Source organism: Colletotrichum truncatum (assembly GCF_014235925.2).
Source record: "Colletotrichum truncatum strain CMES1059 chromosome Unknown Contig_0002, whole genome shotgun sequence".
NCBI classification, from domain to species: domain Eukaryota; kingdom Fungi; phylum Ascomycota; class Sordariomycetes; order Glomerellales; family Glomerellaceae; genus Colletotrichum; species Colletotrichum truncatum.
In genome coordinates, this window is record NW_027222399.1 from 3,075,937 (window position 1) to 3,093,744 (window position 17,808).

Consider the following 17,808-nt stretch of genomic DNA (forward strand, 5'->3'; position numbering starts at 1 on the left):
GCGGCAGGGTCGGGGTCGGGGCGCTGGGTTCGGCTCAACAGCCGGGCGAGGATAACTTAGATAAGTGCCCCCTTCTGCTTCACCTACAAGGTATCTTGGCAGCGGGAGCTGAAACAATGGGTTGAGAAAACAGGTGCTGGCAGAAAGACAGATTTAGGAATTCAGCACGCTGACATGCATAATGTGAGAGATCCGCCATGGAATTGCTCGGTTCGTCGTCCACGAGCAAGCGTTCTGGGGGAATGCCGCGGGAAAGGCAAGATAGGCAAGTTACAGCGTCTGGGGTGGTGCTGACACAAGGGGTAGCTAGCTAGCAGCAATCAGCTGTCTAGAGCGCTACACAGCAATTCGTACCGACGTACGGATACGTAGCAGCGGGAGTGGTGTGCGAGTGCGAGTGAGAATGAGAGTGAGTTGCCGATAATCGTTTGCCTCGGCCGGGTCACGCAACGACGCAACGACGCAACGCAACTAACGCAACCAACCTCTCCACAGCAGTAGTAGCAGCACTACAAGCCGGGGGTGGGCGCGCGGGCCTGACGCGGGCTTGTCAGGGGTTTGCATCTCCGAGATCCCGACTAGCAATTAATTTCATCACCCCGCGTCTTTCTCCTTACGTAGTGTGATGCCGGCTGGTGGTTGTCGGCCGAGACATAAGACACGTGAAATGCGGGCAGCCGGTTCAAGCTAAAGGGTTATTTGGGGGGACTGGAGGTGCCATTGATTTTTTTTTTTTTTGGTTTTGTTTTCGCTCTTTAAACTTCAGTCAATTGACGCTAGCTCCTTGGGCCGGTTAACACTGAGCCGAGGGACGTCTGAGCCTACAGGAATCGTGCGTACCCCGGCCGAAGGTCGTCTTTCGGCATTGTGCTCTGGAATGAGCACGCGCTCCTGGAGCTCCTTACTGTTATCCCCTGCACCACTTTTTATGATACCCCTATAAGATATCATACAGCTGGGGCGCGGCCAAGTTGCCAGTTAGGGTATGTCGCCGCTAATTCCATCGCTGACTAGATATTGAAGTGGTCTAGGTGTTTGCTCCTCGCCGTTGATGCTATAGGTCTTCTGACGCTGCGCAAGACAATATACCAGCCGTCCGAAGAAACAAAAGCAAGCCTCCTTCTAAACCTCCAAGGCAGTCCTTATTAGCCAATCCACAAAGTGTGTGGCAAGTGTCTCAAAAATGCTGTAGCACATGGATATTGTGGGTATCACACTACTACTTCACAACTTCTGACCGCAATCACAGGCATTGGCCCTCCTCCTTCCTCTTTGACATTGTTGGTACGTATACAACTGCATTACTCTAGGCATTGGGTGTGGTTTCCATTGACTCTCCAAGGGCTGCATACATCGCTGCCTTCTTCTCCTGGTAAACCTTCATCAGTTTTTTGTTGTTCAGCGCTACTTGTGCTGCCTTTTGCCCCGCCTCTTTCTTATTGAGATCGCTGCCTGTCCCTAGTAGCTTGTTCGTCTCGCCCCATCCGTCCAAATACACACCAACAGTAAACAGGGCCAGTTTGTTGTTGTACTTATCCTTCTTATTGCCGTTGGGCATGTCTTCATATCGAATCTGTATGCCCTTGGCACCGATGGTTTGTGACAAGCGGACTTTTGGGGCTATCGTAACCACTTCAGCTGGTTCTGATGTAGTCCCTAGCTCCTTCACCATCCGTACATCTGGCTTCTTATCGGCTGCCCGGATTTGATCCTGAATTGTCCTACTCCATAGCGCCCGTAACCACTCTGCGGCTCTTGAAAGGCCGTTTGCTGGGTCGGAGAGAATTACAGCGGCGACGTAAGCCTCAAACAGGTCGCCTCTGACTTTCTTGACTTCTTGAGGCTTCGCCTTTATCCTCACTTGGCTATTCGGGTCATACTCCGGAGGGAGTATTGCTCTTTCAAGGAGTCCATACTTTGTAGCATACTCCCCAATATTGGCGTTCCGGACAAGGAGCTCTCGTAATTGGGCACATTTGCCTGTGGGCATGCCCCCAAAAGTCTGGAAAATAAGACATGTCGAGAACAACTCCACGTAAGCGTCCCCGAGCCACTCGAGACGGTCGTAGCTCAAGTCGCCCTTGTTCTTGACCATACCTTGATGAGTAAAAGCTGCCGTCTCCAAGACAGGATTATTGATTTGAGGAAGGGGCGGGAGTGATGTGGCTATGTCCGCAGACGTCCATGGTTTGAGAAAAGTGAAAGATGGAATAGGTGGGCCAGAGTGGACAACATTGTTTGTTGTTTTTTCCTGGGACTTTGTTAGTGATACTGCAAGATACCATAGACTGCGGCAAACATGAACAGAAATATTATTGATTACGGCAATGGCAGTTATGCTCTTACCTCTGTCTCAAGTCTCTCTGGCTCACTTGGAGACGGCTCTTCACCAGCCAAATATTTGAATGCTGGTAGGAGTGTTTTGCTGAGTCCGCGAAGATTCTGCAGCGCTTCACATTCGCGCTTAGATGAGTTAGTCAGCGCCTGGAGACACTGGATGAGCTCGTCGCTATGTGAAAGAAGCAAGTCCAGAGAATCCTGGCCCATCTGTCTTCTTTTGCTTGGAGGAAGGCCTCCTGAGCTTGAGCGTTTGCTCATCGTAACGCCTGTTGACTGGCTTTGAGTGGGAAAAGCAGTCCTTCTTGAGTACCAAATCGGTGTCTCAGGTGCACCTGAATGTCCTCAATGTTATCCCTGCTAACTACCTATGTTCGAATTCACTTGTATATACACAAGGAAGAGAAGATAGGAATGCCGTATGTACCTGTAAGGCCTATTCCAGATAGCAGCTATGGTGTGTATAAACAGCTTTTGCTGGTCGTGTAGCAGGTACCTAAGAGCTTAAGTGGGGCATTTCTCACTCCAGTCGCTATGGTGTGTGCCCATCGCATGCTGTGTAGTCCCTTGCTATTGTCCCTTGGCGGCCAATCAATGATCCGTTACACCCGTTTGATTGGACAACAATGTGGACCAGGGATTGAACTCACGGCTTAGCTTGATGGAAGTCGCGACAAAATTCCGCATCTCGTCATTGTGCTACTGAAGACGATGCAAAGATGAGTGTCCCACGCGCGAGGTTGCTGGACCTCATGAAGGTATGACTGCAGTACTTTTGATCGCTCTACCTCTTAGCTAACTCAGCCAGGCCCAATGCGATATCTTTGCGACAGTGTTTAACCCCCAGGGAGTTCGGACGGGTAACAAGATCCTGCGCCAACGTCTGAAGGGACCTACTCTCGCCTCATACTACCCTCGCAAGGTTCTCACCGTCCGAGACGTCCAGAAAGAATTCGGCCCTGAGCTTACGACTATCGACATGGACGAGATGGACCGATTGGACCACATTGCTGGGTGCGTTCTGGCATAGATGTAGATAATGGGCTAGCACTAATATCCGATACAGACTGAAGGCCAGAGGAAAGAGTGCGCCAAAGAAGCTGAAGGCGAAGGGTATGGCTTCCTGCTACTTATTTTTGAGAGGTCTACTAACAGCGCTGCAGTCGAAAAGAAGAAGAAATAAACGCTGCCCACGAGCCCGACTCTACTGTACGATACGCTGTACAACTACCAAACGAACCGTCAGAATCACTCCCGCCAAAATATCCCAGACACGGCACGATCAGCATTCTGCCTCCCGCTGTAGCTCTATACTTTCCCTGCGCTCTGCTCGTGCGATGCATAAGAATCTTGCAATGTACCAAGGGCAATCCAGTATGCTACTTGACAGTTTCTGGCATACAGGGATCGGAGATGGATGTCAATAGACAGGGCATCCAATGTATAATATCTCGATGTATATGGAGGTCTTTCGTAGCAAGAGCTGCAATGCTTAGACCAACTTGGACGGTTTCATGACATTACCTTTTCAAAGTGTGATGCTCGCTGATCGCTTTTTGCGTCAAGACTGGAAAGTCATTCTTGCAAACATTCTTTGAGACCTTACCTGTGGTCAATAGCTAAGCTGACACAAGGAAGTCATCAAAGGACAGCTATAGCCTATCCTGCTCATTCCATTCAGTCTGAGGCCAGAGTAGGCATTGTTCACAACTGCTTCTCACAACGCTAAATGGCTCAAGGAAACTGCAATTACGACGACGCTTGGTGCCTTTCCTACCAAATGCTAGCGAGGATTTTGCAGGTGGTTTATGTTTAGTTCATTTGAAATCAAATAGGGCTAGGCAACGGTGAAAGACTTGCTCGCCATGAATATTCCGCCTCATTCACTTTACTGTTTAGCCTCCTACTGGTTCACGCTGGAGAGAGCCCCCTCGCCTCAAATTCAGACGATGTAGACTTCACCCTCCCTCAAAAGGTGGATTCTGTGAATATTGGCCGCATCTACCGATCCTTCTCAACATTCTCTATACCCATTGTCCCCCTTCCTCTTCCGAAAATCAGTACCCCTTGGCAACGAGCGCAGTACTCCTGCTCTATCTTCACTTTATCTTGACCTTCTTCGCCTCGTAGCTGCCAGCTTTTGTGGGAAATCCGAACCCAGTTCGTCCAGAAGGAAACGCCTCTACTACCCAGAACGGTCTCCTTCCCTGCAGTTACCTCATTGCCCCTCTTACCTTCCTCGCCTCACTTTCTTCTTTCTTATCTCCTCAGCGACCCCCCAAACAAAAAGCTGCCCTGACCCCTCCACCGGTCAATTTTAACCACTACAAACCTCCTCAATACTGAGAGAAATCCTCACGAACCCTCTCCCATCTCCACCTCTTGCAAAGGAATCTGTTAAATCTCGTCTGTCACCTTTGCCGATACCCTGTCTGATTTTCTGCCACGTATCGATCCTTCACCGAGACATTGTACGCAAGTTTGCCATCATGTCCGCGTCTCCCTCTCCCAAGCGAGAGTCTCCCCCCTCGAAACCTTTCTTCGAGGAGGAGAACGTCAAACTGTCACCCGGCTCCTCCCTCAATGTAGGTCTCGACCTTCTTTTTTCTTTATCTGCCCTTCATAGCGAGTCTGTTTCCACCCGAAGGGTCACGAAGACGATAACTCAATAACCAAGCAACACACACCTGTTTTTGAAGAAGAATCCGCTAACCGCACAAACAGAATCTTTTGGCTAACCACCAAAAGCCGAACGTCTCGACCCTTGCTTCGTCTAAGCTCGTGAACCAGAACACTCTGAAGGTTGGTTCTCACACTCGGCGTCTATTGCCTCGCTCACAGCGACAGCAGAAGAAGGCCACTCAAGAGTCGTCCATCATCGCTGGCACGAATCCCATGGACTTGCTCCTTGCAAAGCTCTCGGAGCAGCAAGCTGCTATCGACCAGCAGAACGAGGCTCTGAAGAATTCTACCGATGGATTGTGCGCCCGTGGCTTTGAACCGGTATCCTCTGCAAGTACTTCCGTCCCAATCACTCCAGCTACGGATTCCTTTCCTACGACCGCACCCACGACTCGCCCCGCCAGCGCCGCCCTTAAGGAGAATCGCGGCAACACGGAGGAGCTCCTCCGACTTAAGATAGAACTTGCCCGGGCACAAAGCAAGATCACTCGTCTCGATCACGAGCTTGCCCAGACACGCTCCATCAAGCAGGAGGACGATAACGTGCAGCTGCCTCTCTCGGCACGCCCCGTTATGCCCGGAGCTGAAAATGCCTGGGGTCTTAATGATGACCATAGTTCGGATGCTGATACCCCTTCTATTGGAGGCTACAGTCGCTCCAAGCTTGCCTGGACCAACTCTAGAGCTCCGTTGTCCAACGGCGGTGCGGCTGTTCCAGTCTTCGGATCTCAGGCAATTGGGTCTCAGGCAATGACTGGAGACTGGTACGGAGGTAGCCGTGGCGGGTTCAATCAGGGTTACATGGAACCTAACGGCCCTTATCATATGGGAGACAGCTTCCGTGGAGATCGCATGAGCCAGGACACTGAGATGTTCTCTCGTCCCACCAGCAACCGCCGCAACAATCGCTACGACAACAGCCGTTGGCCGTCTCCCCAGCCGTATGGTGGTTCCAACTTTGGACCAAATTACGGCGGCTTCGGCCCCCCCTCTGCTCCCTTTGAGCCCTTGATTGGGGGTCCTGGTATTCCTGGAGGCAACATGGTTTCTGGCATGTACCAGGAATACAACCAGCAGCCCGCTGGAAGCCAACTTTCACCTCATGCAACTGAATTCACAGCTGGTTCTGGCTGGAAGAGTGAGGTATGTCTAGGGAGCCACACCAAATATGCTTAATTCGTTGCGCTAACTTTCTGCCCTGGATAGGCCATTGCTACTGAGGGCCAGACGTACCTCCCAACCACTGAACCCCTCAACTACCGTCGCTTGCTTGACCGTAATGTCAACTGCAACTAGAAGTACATCGTTGACAAGATAGTCTGCAACAACGACCAGCAGGCCTCCATTTTTTTGCAGCAGAAGTTGAAGGTGGGCACTCCGGACCAGAAGTATGAGATTGTGGAGGCCATTGTTGCCCAAGCATATCCCCTCATGGTCAACCGCTTCGGAAATTTCCTGGTTCAACGTTGCTTTGAGCACGGAACCCCTGAGCAGGTGGTTAAGATTGCAGAGGCTATCCGTGGCAATACTCTCAATCTTTCCATGGACCCCTTCGGTTGTCACGTTGTTCAGAAGGCTTTTGACTCTGTTCCCGAGGACTACAAAGCCATCATGGTTCACGAACTGCTACGTCGGATTCCGGAGACCGTCATCCATCGGTACGCTTGTCATGTTTGGCAGAAGCTCTTTGAGCTCCGATGGTCCGAGTCTCCGCCTCAAATCATGAAGTATGTCAACGATGCTCTGCGCGGCATGTGGCACGAGGTTGCCCTTGGAGAGACTGGAAGTCTGGTTGTTCAGAATATTTTCGAGAACTGTCTTGAAGAAGACAAGGTAAGTCATCCTTTGGTGGTCTCCAACACTGTACTAACCGGCTTCTCTAGCGCCCCTGCATTGAAGAGGTTCTTGCCAACATCGACATTGTGGCCCATGGCCAGTTTGGAAACTGGTGCATTCAGCACATTTGCGAGCATGGAGCGCCTGCTGACCGCTCTCGTGCCATCGATCACGTCATCCGCTACGCCGCAGAGTACAGTACTGACCAGTATGCCTCCAAAGTTGTCGAAAAGTGTCTCAAGATTGGTGGTGGAGAGTTCCTTGGCCGCTACCTTGATCGCGTGTGCGAGGGTCGTGTTGACCGCCCCCGTATTCCACTTGTCGACATTGCCAGCGACCAGTATGGCAACTACCTGATTCAGTACATCCTCACCCACGCTGGCATTCAGCATCGTGAGATCGTTGCTGCTCACATCCGCAAGCACATGGTATCTCTGCGCGGATCTAAGTTTGGCTCTCGAGTTGGCATGCTTTGCACCAACCCCGCTGTCGCAACCCGTCCCGGTCCGGCAGTTGGACCTGGTATGAATCGCATGGGAGGCAACGCTCGCTATGCCAGCAGCAACAGCTTTCGCTAAAGTCTCTTTTTCAGCCCCAACGGGTGTTATGATCTGCTCAATATTGTCATGAGCCTCTTCTGCCTGTTCTTTCGTTCTTTACGTCATCATTGTCTCCTGTCCTAATTCTTCACCATTCCTATTCTGAATTTCTCAACTCTGGCGAGTCATCGCACCGCAGCATTTGTCCGCGCTTACGAAAACATCTTCCACAGCCATTAATTTACAGATCAGCTGTCATCCTACGCCGGGCAAGTTATCACTTGTCCGAGTGCATTGGACACATCATGGTTATGGATTTTGCAATATGGAGGAAGTGTTTCAGTGTGTCCTTGTAACCTCATCCTGAGAGTTGAAGTTGCGTCATGAAGCTCAGCCAGGATGCTATGGGTCTATACGTGGCGGGTATCAACACATCCACAACATCCCTGACCTGTCCTCAGTTTCATCAGGCAACTGGAGGGGTGAATTGGAGGAGAACGAAGTGGACAGTTGGGCAAGTATGGGAATATCAAAACAGAAAAGCAACGATTGTATGTAGCATTTATGGCACTCCAGAATCATGGAATGTCCTTTGGTCCGTACTGGGCAGCTATTTGTGGCAGTCCTCAGTCAAACATTAGGTAGTTTTCCTAGAGAATGGTTTTTTCTTACAGCCCCGTTTGACTTTAATTGGCTTGTCTGAAAAAAAAAAAAGGTGTACTTGAGCTTTTGCATCAAATCAGTAATCTACGCCTTTTCTCGCTATACCCAGCAGAAACTCGCTTAAAAATGACCAAGATCTATCTAACTCCATAAAACATCACTTGAGAAGGTCCCAATCTTCGATCACGATCCTACGTCTCCTTACTCGGCTTTTCGGCCTCAGATGCTACTGTCTCTTCAAGTGGTGGGAACTCGGCGTCAACTACTGAGGGTTTCTCAGCTGCTTCTGTTTCCGCAGCTGGGTCGTCCTTCTCCCACGGCTTCTTGGGCACCGCACGCTTTCCGAATGGTTTCACGGACTACGGCAAAGAATAAGTAAGAGGGAAATAAGAAGAAGAAGAAGAAGAAGAAGAAGAAGAAGAAGGGTGACGGCATGGCGATCAAAAGCCCTCTAGACGTACCGCGTCCCTGACTACCGTGTCTGGGATTTGTCTGATTCCAGGGATCGGAATGCCCTTTTGCAACATCTGCAACATCTCCGCGAAACCCATGGGGTAAGCTGGCTCGTCCCCTTGTCCTGAGCCGTCGAGTTGCGAAGGAGCTTTGCGCTCTACGTAGAGGTCCGCTTTCGGCGCCGCCGCTTGCCATGACAGTTTGCTGTCTTCTGGGCCGGCTTCCTCTTTGTCATCGGAGTCGGTCTTGAGGTCGTTGAGCTTCGAAGTCAGATCCGGAATGTCGCTTGTCGATGCAGCGGCGGCGGCGGCGGCAGTGCCTTCTGAGGTCTGAGACTTGTATTCTTCGGGGAGGATGTCGGGTGGCGTGTGTTCCGGGTGTCGGGCGAGCCAGTCTTTGTACTTGTTGAAATCGATGGTCACGCCGATGCGCGAGGCGTAGTAGAAGATGCGGGCGTGCGTCGCGAGTTCGGAGGGCGTCCCCCTGGGGTTTTCTGTGTTTGGGTCGCCTAGGATCGCGGCCAGGCCGGACTGGTTGTGGAGATTTGTCAGTTGTTTGTTTGTCACTGTGAACTTTTGGGTGGTGAGATGTAATGGAGCGGTCTGGTTTTGAAGGGGCCGGCAGCTTTGCGCTGGAGGGGTTGGTTTTACCAGGAACATCTTATCCTTCTTCCAGGGATACGAGTCGAAGGCCTTGAACATGCCGTCCTCGTCTGATATCGCGCGGATGCGCTCTACGCCGGATAGTGTCGCCATCTCGTTGATCGTCGTGCAGCGGCGCGTGGGACTCCCGTGTGTTTGACTCGGTTGCCGAGGTGTAGTTGATGGAGGCGGGAGCTTAGGTAGGGAGGGAGGGATGGGTGGATGGTGGGGGGGAAGCTTGCTTGGCTAGGTACGATAAGATAAGCGGGGTGTGGGCAGGGGATGCACCCCGCATCGGGCCCGGTCAGGTTTTGTGGGGATTCGGGGCCGCACTTGGGGAAATTTCAAGTGAGACATTCCGGGTTTGTGTTTCTGCCTTTGCACAATCGTCATCGCCTTGCTTTTTCCGAGGCTTGATTGGTGCGTTTGGATTGAGGTGTAAGTGGCTCTCTGTTTGTCGGAGGAGATTGGGATTCGGCATTGCGAGGGTGACACTTGCTTGGATGAACTCAATAGTGAGATACCGAATTAAGGGCGCGAAAATGGCGTGTGACGCTTTAGTTATCACTGTGACTTATGAACTGTATTTTTCCACAGGTCATATCTTAAAAATTCCTAGTCAAGATCTACTGGTAATAAGTCATGACAGCATGGTATGAGTGAGACGATATGTCAAGCGACACAGTATAAACTGACAGCATCACGGGCTCAATTGACAGAGGTTTCGTATATCTTGATTGCTAGATGGTCTAGTCTATCTTATATGTCACAGTATCTACGACTACGCTCACGGTGTGCAAGCGGCGGAACCTCCCCGGGACTACTCCAGCTGAGATCCTACGGATGATTTCATGTTATGTGGACGGGCTGTAGCATAAGAGCTATTGAACCAGCACAGCACTGCCTGAAAACGCGCGACTTCCCACGTAAAAAGAAACGAAACAGCCAAGATCGCAGACAGTAAACAGACATTTGTAATCCATGCGGGGCATAAAAGTGTGTGTATAGCAAGGCCGCAGTACCAAGGACCGCTAATCCGGTCTGCTGTACAGAGAGCCTCCATCTTACCGATGGGGTCCTATGTTTGTGTGTTTTGTGTGTTGTGTGTAGCAAGATGACGAGCCGTGTAGGGCCGCCAATGAGTAGCTCTGCTTCCCAAGGGAAGCAAGCTGGTATGTCGTGGGTAATTTGGGTAAAAGAGGAAAAAAAAGAAAACGTCTAGAATGTCCATGGCAAAAAGGATGCCACACTTGACCACCTCCTGAGCTAAACGCCTGTAAAATAGCAACAACCGTTGCCGAATCTCCCTAGAAGTAGTTGCGGAATCCAATAAACCCTCCGATGCAAAAGCCGATGTTCTTTTCAAACGCCATGTGATGATGCTTTTAGTTATGTTGGAATAGGACGCTGATCGATTCTCCGTGGTGGACGCGGCGAATGGCCTCCGCGAAGACAGGGGAGACTGAGAAAGTTTAGTCAGAAACAAGATGGCACCGGAAAACTGAGAGCACTAACCGTCCAGATAGCCAAGCTTGGGGCAAACCTTCATGTGATCTCCCTGAGGGACTGTGTTGGTCACAATGATCTTGTCGATGGCTGAGGCGTTGATGCGGGGAATTGCATCACCGCTGAGAATGCCGTGGGTCAAGAGAGCGTAGATGTGAGTAGCACCATTCTTCTTGAGCAACTTGGCAGCTCTCGTAATGGTGTTACCGGTGTCGACAAGATCGTCGACAAGGATGCAAACCTTGTCCTTGACATCACCAACCAGCATCATGCTGGCGTTGCGTTGCTCGCTATACTTGGTCGGGCGTCGCTCCTGAAAGAAAAATTATGAATCGTGGACTCCCTCCCAAGGAAACAATCGACCTACCTTGTGAATCAGGGCAAACGCCATGTCCAACTCGTCGGCGATGGCGGTAGCTCGCTTGGCTCCACCAGCATCGGGCGAGATGACGACGGCGTCTTTGTAGTTCGGAATGTTCTGCTGGATATACCTCTTCAGAAGAGGCTTACCGTACAGATTGTCCACTGGAACGTCGAAGAAGCCCTGGTATTGAGGATCGTGGAGATCCATCCTGCAATCATTAGCAATTGCTTCGAAAAGAAGCAATGAATCGCAGGAGACAAGGAGCCTCAAATGTTCTTGTTGAATTGGCAACAAGGGCTCATGCGCAGAGCAGCATGCCACAGAAGATGAGAGAACCTACGTAATCTGCGTGGTGTTAGTGTTTGACGAATAAAGGATACTGGGGCGCTCAAACACCCGCTCAGTGATTTTTTGGGGGAGTACATACCACATGGTCCGCACCAGCGCAGGTGAGGAGGTCAGCAACCAGAGTGCCGGCTTGAGCAACCCATTGCTTGTAACCCGGCTTCGCTTCGAAGCCGTTGATCCGGCTCTGGTTCTCGTAGTCGTGGGTGGTGTAGCTGACCTGCGATGAGATCGAATCGTGGTGGCTGCGGCCATTGGTCTTGGGCTCGCCATTGCCGTTCTTGAAGTAGTCGCCGTTGACACCATTGGTCCTCTCGTCGTTAAGTTTGCTCTTAGCGAGCTTGGAGGCGATGCCGTCAATGCCGTTGAGGAGGCCAGTAGTGCGCGCAATGCCGGGGCCGGGGGTCGCAGGGACGCTTTCGAAGGTGTAGCCGTTCTTGGGGGTTTCTGCAGAGGACTTCGAGAGAGGCGCACCGGCCTTCTTGTAAGGGACGTCGGGTTGCCTTGAGTAAGGGAACAAAGGCATGACGGCAGTGACTCTCTTAGCAGAGCCGGTCTTGCAGGCAGAGATCATAATGCACAGGTCCATGAAAGCGTCGTTCACTGAGCCAGAGGCGGTTTGGATGATAAAGACATCCTTACCACGGACTGAGTCCTTGATCTCACAACGACTCTCACCAACAGAGAACTTGGTGAGAACCCGTTCGCAAGGGTTCAGACCGAGGTTGCTGCAGACGCTGTCAATCAGCTCGGAATGGGTGTTACCACCGAGAACAATAATATTGCGGACCATTGTGACAGGTCTGTAGTCTCAGAAGAGGTGGTGGTCGGGTAGAAGGATAGATGATTGGAGGGGTCGGGCAGAACCGGTAATGGTCAAGCCAAAGTGGTACACCTCGTGACGACTTGGTTTGAATAAGACTCGGAAGATTTGAAGAAACGTCTGGCTTAGCTACAATGAAGAGCTTTGCAGACAGAATGGTCGGTTTGGTGGTTGAAAATATTGGAGGAGGAGGTGGTTGTGGTGGGATGTCGTGTGCGGGATGGAGAATCGCGAACGAGCAGTGCCGGTCTCGGGTTTGCTGGAGGCGTCAAAAATCTGCTAGTGGGGTGCAAGGCGACGTCACAGGGACTAGGAATGTGCCGAGCCGAGGGTATGCGCAGAAAAAAAAGGTTGTAGACAGAATATGGTAAGAGGATGGAGAGGGCGAACAATGAGGAAGAGGGGGAAAGCCTCTAAGATGCGATCACAACGGAAGCATGACGAACATAAATCGAGGGGAAGAGTGGGAGGAGAGAAAGAAAAAAGCTCTTAGCGGGGGGATTTCTCTGAAGCTGGGGTTGTCGAGAAGTTGTAAAGGAAAATCTCTGAGTGGATAAGTTTGTTTGGGAATTGCAAGTATCGGGTCGGGTGCGGTCGCTACCATGTGGACTGAGGGGGTGAGAATGCTGGCTTGGTGGGGTAAGAAGGCACGACACAGGGTAGAATACAGGGTGTTTGGGTGCAGAATGTGCTCGTTTAGGCTAGGTCTGGACACCTTGGTGCCCTCCATGACTCTGAGGTACGGCAGAGATTTTGCGCCCGTGGCGGTCTGGCCATGCACTGTGTTTCTAATGGTGGCCACGTACCGAGCCTCCTCGAAGGCTACGCAGAACGGTCATCATGCAGCTGCCATGGTACCTGAAGCGATAGCGGCGACAGCGACCAACCATGAGGACCTTGACAGTGTCGGAAATAAGCCGCGTACATGGAAGAATTGTAACCAGCATGGAATGCACCTGTGACTCTTTGACCAGGTACTGTAAATTCAAACTGTACATACATAGTGCATAGTGAAATTGAACAAGCATCTGATGTTGCCTCATTCTGGCGGCACATTCCACTGATGTAGGTATGACAGCAATTAAATACCTCTCGTTATTGTTGTAGACCAATCTCAGACACAGAATGGAAGGAATGAGAGAAATGAGAGGTGCAGAAAACTAGATGCAGCGTCGGCGCCGTCTGGAAGCCCGCCAACGCTTTCTCCCCTCCTCATTGCGCAATTCCCAAAAACGGTACGTACTGGACCACATTAACACATGGCGCGAGTGGGGGCGATGGGCAGCATGATTGGTGGCTTGGGCCGTCTTGATGCAGCCTTTTTTTCTCTTTTCTTTTTTTCTGCTCTGCTACCCTCTACGCGAATGTGTCTGTCTCATGCAGGCGGCTGCAAAATTGTGACAACCACCGCGGGGCAGTTGTAAGAAAAAAATATTCACACGGCAACCCGCACCGCATAAACCGTATTGTCCGTATTTCTACTGTGCTAAACCGCTACCCAGACTCTAGTCTGTTTGTTTCGGTCCCGCTGTTGTTGAAGTCTGGTCTTCATTGAACTTTGAGACGAACTCACCCTGTGTGTTTTTGGGTCCCTTTGTTATCTCTGTTCCAGGCTGCCCTTGTCAAAGAGCATCAACTTAGACATCAGCTCGTTCGAGGCTGCGTGTGACTCGACCCCGTCATCACCCGGCCTTTTAGGTGCACCTACTAGGTCCCATTACGAGTGACAGGGACGCTGGGACTAGCCTCGCTCACCTTCTACACCGACAAGTCAATTTTCACCAATCACTCAACTTAAGCGCGACCTGCATTTCCGCCTCTTCTACCACCGCCGTTGCCGGTGCCGCTGGGCCTTGTCAACGAACAGGATTCCCTAATCCCACCAAGTTTTCTTTCCCGGAATCGCAACACAGAACGACCCCCTACGCGCCAAGTACACCGTTACAATGAAGATCCTCGAGGCTCAGACGGCGGTCCTGACCAACTACGAGGTTTACCAGCACCTCACGGAGCGCAAGCTCGGCCAGGGCCAGAAGAAGCGAGGAGAGCGTCGTGGCCCTGGTAACCTCGAGACCCTAGCGAAAGAGGTGAGTTGCCCAATGAACAATTTTGAAAAATTTCCTTCACACATGTTATTGAGGAAAATGAATAAAATTGGGTATCTATTACTGTACGTATGCCCTTGACTGACTCATCCGGTTAGCTCGTGCAGTACCTGCGTACACCACCCAACCCGCTCTGCCAGGACCCCATCACCTACCACCCGAACTGCATCACCCAGCTCCTGGAGAAGCTCAGGCCTTACGACCTCGCCAAGGGTGAGGTCGTCATGATCCTCAACCTCCGCCCTGCCTCTGTTGCTGCGCTGAATACCGTCATTGAGGAGATGACGGAGCGCTTCGACGATGCCCAGCAGGAGGAGATAGTCAACATCATCGCCGAAGTCCTCGGCTCGTTCCCTCAAGAGGCGGAAGAGGAAGAGGCCGGCGATGATGAGGCGAACGGCGCTGCCTAGAAGGCCCTCCCGGATCGTACTCTGGAGCCTATTCCAGAACCTGCCGAGCACGACGGGGCTCCGTCTCCTTCGCAGTCGAGTTCTCAAATAGAGAACTGACGATCATTTACATGATGACACACCCGCCCTCGCTCTGCCCTCCTTCGGCAGTTCGCGTTTTGATTGCTGTTGTGCAGATGTCTTCGAACGCCAACTTGATGAGCTCCCCAGTCATGGCGGAGCACTCCATGTACCTATCTACCCTCATCGATTGCGCCATCTGGTAAGCCTCTTGGGGGTAGATGATGCCGTTAGGATCAGCCTCAGATCTAAGATCTCTCTTGAGGCCCAGGATGAGGATAGGGAGACGGTCAGGTCTTTGGAAGGCGGTTTTCACCTCTTTGAGCCACTATCTTGAACGTTAAGACCGTGGAGAGTGAAGAGTAGGGATTATGGGGGATGAGAACGCACGAGTCTCTGCATATTGATAAGACTGAGCCGCTGGCTTATGTCGTAGCAAATGATTACGAGGTCGGGCTCGAGGAGCCGCCAGTTCTCGGGACTGTTTGTATCATAGAACTCCATCCGATAAGGTTTACTCGACAGCTTAATCTCAAAGATGTACGGCTGATCAATGTCCCTGAGCAACTTCACTGGACCGGTCCCCTCCCCGGCACTCAGTCTCCTATACGGGGGCCGCTCACATTAGCGATAAGGTCCGGAGTGTGGGGAAACGGCTTCACCGGGCGGGGGGCATACGGACGAGAGAAAATACGTCTTTCCACATTTTTCATCACCAACTAGCAATATCTTGATGGCATCTTCTTCCATGATCGATACTTATCCGGACTCGAAGTCGACCTTCGAGTGTCGTTCTGATAACGGATGTCTGGGGGAACAAATGGCGCAGGGCCAAAGGGCCTAGCCGCAGTCTACGCACTGCCCGCCAGACGCCCCCCCCCCCCCAGTCCCGTCAGATCGGTTCAGGCCCTTCCAATCGAAGTGGGAACCAGCCACATTGTTCAAGCCACACTTTGTTTTCCTACAGGGCGAATTTTTTAACTACGTACTATGCACGGAGTGTCCATACACGAATTAGAAAGAAAAGAAAAAAAAGTCCATTTTTGCTGCATTACGGCCCCCCTCCGAGTGACAGCGCGCAAAGTACCCGCATGATGCTGGTCTAAAGCCCCCTCCATCCAAAAAATTACTGTAAAAAAAAAAAGAGGGAGTCATATGAGAAAAAGCGGCGGGCTTATGAGGCTCTTACATGGACTATTCCGGGGCTCACGTCTGCACCGCCCGCTAAGCCCGAATCTGCACTTATCCAGACATACAGAAAGACAGTTACACGGCTGTCGAAAGATTTTACCCGCCCACACCCAAAAACAGCACCACAATCTCGGGACTCATCTCATAACTCATCTGCCTGCAACATCTCGGCATCTGAGCATCTCCCACTTTGCAAAAATGGCCGACGTGGCCGGGAAGTACGATACATGGGAGAAGGACCGTCTCATCGCGCGCATCAGACAGCTTGAACATGAACTGAACAAGCAGCAGCGGGATGCTGCCGCCGCCGCGGCGACCTCCGGGCCCGAGGCCGGTAAGGCGGATGGAGGGGCACCCGCCCCGCCACCGGCGAAGAAGCGGAAGAAGAACAAGCAGATCGACCCCTCGCGGTACTCCACGCGCTTCATCGCCCTGAAGCTGGCGTACCTGGGAAAGCGGTACGGCGGGTTCGAGTACGCCACCTCGGCGGCTCTGCCTACCATTGAGGGCGAGCTGTGGAACGCACTTACCAAAGCGTGCCTCATCTTCCCCGAGGATCCGGAGGTCGTCAACTTCGACTGCTGTGAGTACTCCAAGTGCGGCCGTACGGACCGCGGTGTCAGTGCTTTCGGGCAGGTTATCGGGTTGAGGGTGCGCAGCAACAAGCCGCTCCCCAAACCGGAGCCTGTGCCCGCGGCGGAGGGAGATGTAGATACCCCGATGGAGGGAACAGCCGAGCAGGCTGAGGCGCAGGAAGAGGACGAGAAGAAGAAGAAGAGCAAAAAGCAAAAGCCCGAGGTGGAATGGTCAGACGCAAGGGAGATCGACTACATCAAGACCCTCAACCGTCTGCTGCCGGATGACATCCGCATACTGGCGTGGTGCCCGTCCCCGCCGCCGGACTTCTCGGCGCGGTTCTCCTGCGAAGAGAGGCAGTACCGCTACTTCTTCACGCAGCCTGCCTTCGCGCCGACGACAGGTGTATCTGCGGACGGCCTGAAGGAAGGGTACCTCGACATCGAGGCGATGAACGAGGCGGCACAGCGGTTCGTGGGGAACCACGACTTCCGGAACTTCTGCAAAGTAGACGGCAGCAAGCAAATCACCAACTTTGAACGGCGCATGTTCGAGGCCGGCGTGGAGGAGGTAAAGGACGTGGGATCGGCACTGCCGTACCTCGGCGTCAGCGCGGCAGACGGCGGCAAGCTGCCGAAGGTGTACTCCTTCAACATCCGCGGGACGGCGTTCCTGTGGCACCAGATCCGGCATATCGTGTCGATCTTGTTCCTCGTGGGCCAGCGCCTCGAGAAGCCCGAGATCGTGACGGAGCTGCTCGACATCGAAAAGTCGCCGCGCAAACCCAACTACGACCTCGCGCACGAGACGCCCCTGGTCCTCTGGAACTGCGTGTTCCCCGGTGACCCAGAGAGCCGGACGCAACAAGGCGCGGAGAACGCGCTGAAGTGGGTGCACGGCGAGGCTGACATCGTCGAAAATCTGTGGACGTATTACCGCGACAAGAAGATGGACGAGCTGCTGGCTAACCGGCTGCTCGATTTGGTGTCCGGGCAGGTGCAGGGAACTGAGGGCAAGGCCAAAGGGACGAGGGTGTTTGGCGGCGGTCACCTGGGCAAGTTGGCCGGGGAGTATGTGTCCATCAAGAGGAAGCAGTTGACGCCGACGCCGCAGGAGATCAATGACCGGTGGGCGCAGAGGAAGGGGTTCAAGAACTCTGACGAGATGAGGGAGTCGAAGAACTGGAGGAAGGCGATCAAAGATGCGAAGGACGCTAAGAAGGCGGCTTCCGTCAACGGTGACGCCGATGAATAGCGCAAGAGTTCCTAATACAGGGA

The 17,808-nt window shown here is 52.4% G+C and overlaps 8 protein-coding genes across 8 annotated transcripts; 4 read left to right on the top strand and 4 right to left on the bottom strand.

Moving 5' to 3' along the window:
- Positions 1 to 1,306: 1,306 nt before the first annotated feature.
- CTRU02_203778 (nucleolar rnase) lies at positions 1,307 to 2,598 on the bottom strand (the record flags this gene model as incomplete). Its single annotated transcript, XM_036722351.1, has 2 exons — positions 1,307 to 2,251; positions 2,347 to 2,598. 2 exons carry the CDS (start codon positions 2,596 to 2,598, stop codon positions 1,307 to 1,309), a joined length of 1,197 nt encoding a protein of 398 aa, XP_036585957.1.
- A 458-nt stretch (positions 2,599 to 3,056) lies between these two features.
- Positions 3,057 to 3,520, top strand: CTRU02_203779 (mitochondrial 37S ribosomal protein mS33; the record flags this gene model as incomplete). The annotated part of the gene is made up of 4 exons (XM_036722352.1): positions 3,057 to 3,095; positions 3,146 to 3,351; positions 3,404 to 3,450; positions 3,501 to 3,520. 4 exons carry the CDS (start codon positions 3,057 to 3,059, stop codon positions 3,518 to 3,520), a joined length of 312 nt encoding a protein of 103 aa, XP_036585958.1.
- Positions 3,521 to 4,826: 1,306 nt separating this feature from the next.
- Positions 4,827 to 7,433, top strand: CTRU02_203780 (pumilio-family RNA binding repeat protein; the record flags this gene model as incomplete). The annotated part of the gene is made up of 6 exons (XM_036722353.1): positions 4,827 to 4,922; positions 5,062 to 5,139; positions 5,185 to 6,162; positions 6,226 to 6,295; positions 6,338 to 6,852; positions 6,903 to 7,433. The coding sequence occupies 6 exons, from the start codon at positions 4,827 to 4,829 to the stop codon at positions 7,431 to 7,433; spliced, it is 2,268 nt and encodes a 755-aa protein (XP_036585959.1).
- Positions 7,434 to 8,248: 815 nt separating this feature from the next.
- On the bottom strand, positions 8,249 to 9,265 carry CTRU02_203781 (uncharacterized protein; the record flags this gene model as incomplete). The annotated part of the gene is made up of 3 exons (XM_036722354.1): positions 8,249 to 8,416; positions 8,519 to 9,040; positions 9,161 to 9,265. The coding sequence occupies 3 exons, from the start codon at positions 9,263 to 9,265 to the stop codon at positions 8,249 to 8,251; spliced, it is 795 nt and encodes a 264-aa protein (XP_036585960.1).
- Positions 9,266 to 10,536: 1,271 nt separating this feature from the next.
- On the bottom strand, positions 10,537 to 12,159 carry CTRU02_203782 (ribose-phosphate pyrophosphokinase; the record flags this gene model as incomplete). The annotated part of the gene is made up of 4 exons (XM_036722355.2): positions 10,537 to 10,613; positions 10,667 to 10,970; positions 11,025 to 11,300; positions 11,449 to 12,159. The coding sequence occupies 4 exons, from the start codon at positions 12,157 to 12,159 to the stop codon at positions 10,537 to 10,539; spliced, it is 1,368 nt and encodes a 455-aa protein (XP_036585961.2).
- Positions 12,160 to 14,135: 1,976 nt separating this feature from the next.
- Positions 14,136 to 14,704, top strand: CTRU02_203783 (DNA-directed RNA polymerase III subunit rpc9; the record flags this gene model as incomplete). The annotated part of the gene is made up of 2 exons (XM_036722357.1): positions 14,136 to 14,276; positions 14,393 to 14,704. 2 exons carry the CDS (start codon positions 14,136 to 14,138, stop codon positions 14,702 to 14,704), a joined length of 453 nt encoding a protein of 150 aa, XP_036585963.1.
- Positions 14,705 to 14,810: 106 nt separating this feature from the next.
- Positions 14,811 to 15,514, bottom strand: CTRU02_203784 (rho-like small; the record flags this gene model as incomplete). The annotated part of the gene is made up of 3 exons (XM_036722358.1): positions 14,811 to 15,092; positions 15,155 to 15,368; positions 15,447 to 15,514. 3 exons carry the CDS (start codon positions 15,512 to 15,514, stop codon positions 14,811 to 14,813), a joined length of 564 nt encoding a protein of 187 aa, XP_036585964.1.
- Positions 15,515 to 15,919: 405 nt separating this feature from the next.
- CTRU02_203785 (tRNA pseudouridine synthase A) lies at positions 15,920 to 17,785 on the top strand (the record flags this gene model as incomplete). Its single annotated transcript, XM_036722359.1, has 1 exon — positions 15,920 to 17,785. The coding sequence occupies one exon, from the start codon at positions 15,920 to 15,922 to the stop codon at positions 17,783 to 17,785; it is 1,866 nt and encodes a 621-aa protein (XP_036585965.1).
- Positions 17,786 to 17,808: the final 23 nt, after the last annotated feature.